This window comes from Carlito syrichta, unplaced genomic scaffold, assembly GCF_000164805.1.
Source record: "Carlito syrichta isolate Samal-C Ts95f unplaced genomic scaffold, Tarsius_syrichta-2.0.1 Scaffold304632, whole genome shotgun sequence".
Classification (NCBI taxonomy): domain Eukaryota; kingdom Metazoa; phylum Chordata; class Mammalia; order Primates; family Tarsiidae; genus Carlito; species Carlito syrichta.
The window spans coordinates 13,263-14,006 of NW_007248728.1; the positions used below are offsets into that span (position 1 = coordinate 13,263).

Consider the following 744-nt stretch of genomic DNA (forward strand, 5'->3'; position numbering starts at 1 on the left):
AGGTAGGGGGAGGAGGCGGAAGAGGAGCTGTCGGAAGGGGGAGGAGGCGGAGGGGAGCTGAGCTGAGCAGAGCATCGAGCCAAAGGGGAGATGAGTTTGTCTGTCCTCGGCGGAGGCTCCGGCCGGGCCTAGGGAGCGGGGAGCGCGCGTTGGAGCGACACCCGTGGAAGTGGGAGGAGGCAGTTCTGGGACTTTAACCCCTTGTGGGCGCTGCGGCAGGGGACTTAACCCTTTGTGGCTCTCGCCTCGGAGGCGGCGTCATCGGTAGTTTTAACCCCTTCGGGGCTGGGCCGAGACCGCTGGACTCGCCCTCGTCGCGGCTCTCCACTCCTCGACCGGGGCCGCCTCCGCACTCCGTCCCGCTCCTGCTGCTGCACCCTCGGACGCGGGCCGCGCGGTGGGCGCTTAACCCTTCCCTGACTTGAGCCCCCAGGTTGCGGCTAGAGTTTGGCGGCTGAAGGACGGGCTGACGGCGTCACTGCAGGAACCGCACGCCGAAGCGGACTCTCGGGCGCTTTTTGGAAAAGCAAGTCCCCTTCTTAAGGACGCAGCCAAAATTCCTCCAACTTCGGGACGAGGACTCGTCTAGCCATGGCCGAGCCCCTCTTGGCGGAATTTCAGCACCAGCCACCGCCGGGCAACTGCACAGGTGCCGCTGCGGGCCCGGAGGAGCGGAACCCCGAGCGCCCCCCAGGCGCGGAGGAGCGTGCGCCCGAGGACAGTAGGTGGCAGTCGCGAGCGGCC

The 744-nt window shown here is 67.7% G+C and overlaps 1 protein-coding gene across 1 annotated transcript in view; it reads left to right on the forward strand.

Moving 5' to 3' along the window:
* The first annotated feature begins 591 nt into the window (after positions 1 to 591).
* Positions 592 to 744, forward strand: part of HEXIM1 (hexamethylene bisacetamide inducible 1) — a 2,733-nt gene continuing 2,580 nt past the window's right edge. Inside the window, exon 1 of the mRNA XM_008060490.1 lies at positions 592 to 742. Coding sequence (XP_008058681.1) covers positions 592 to 742 — 151 coding nt within the window. The remainder of the gene's footprint in view (positions 743 to 744) is intronic.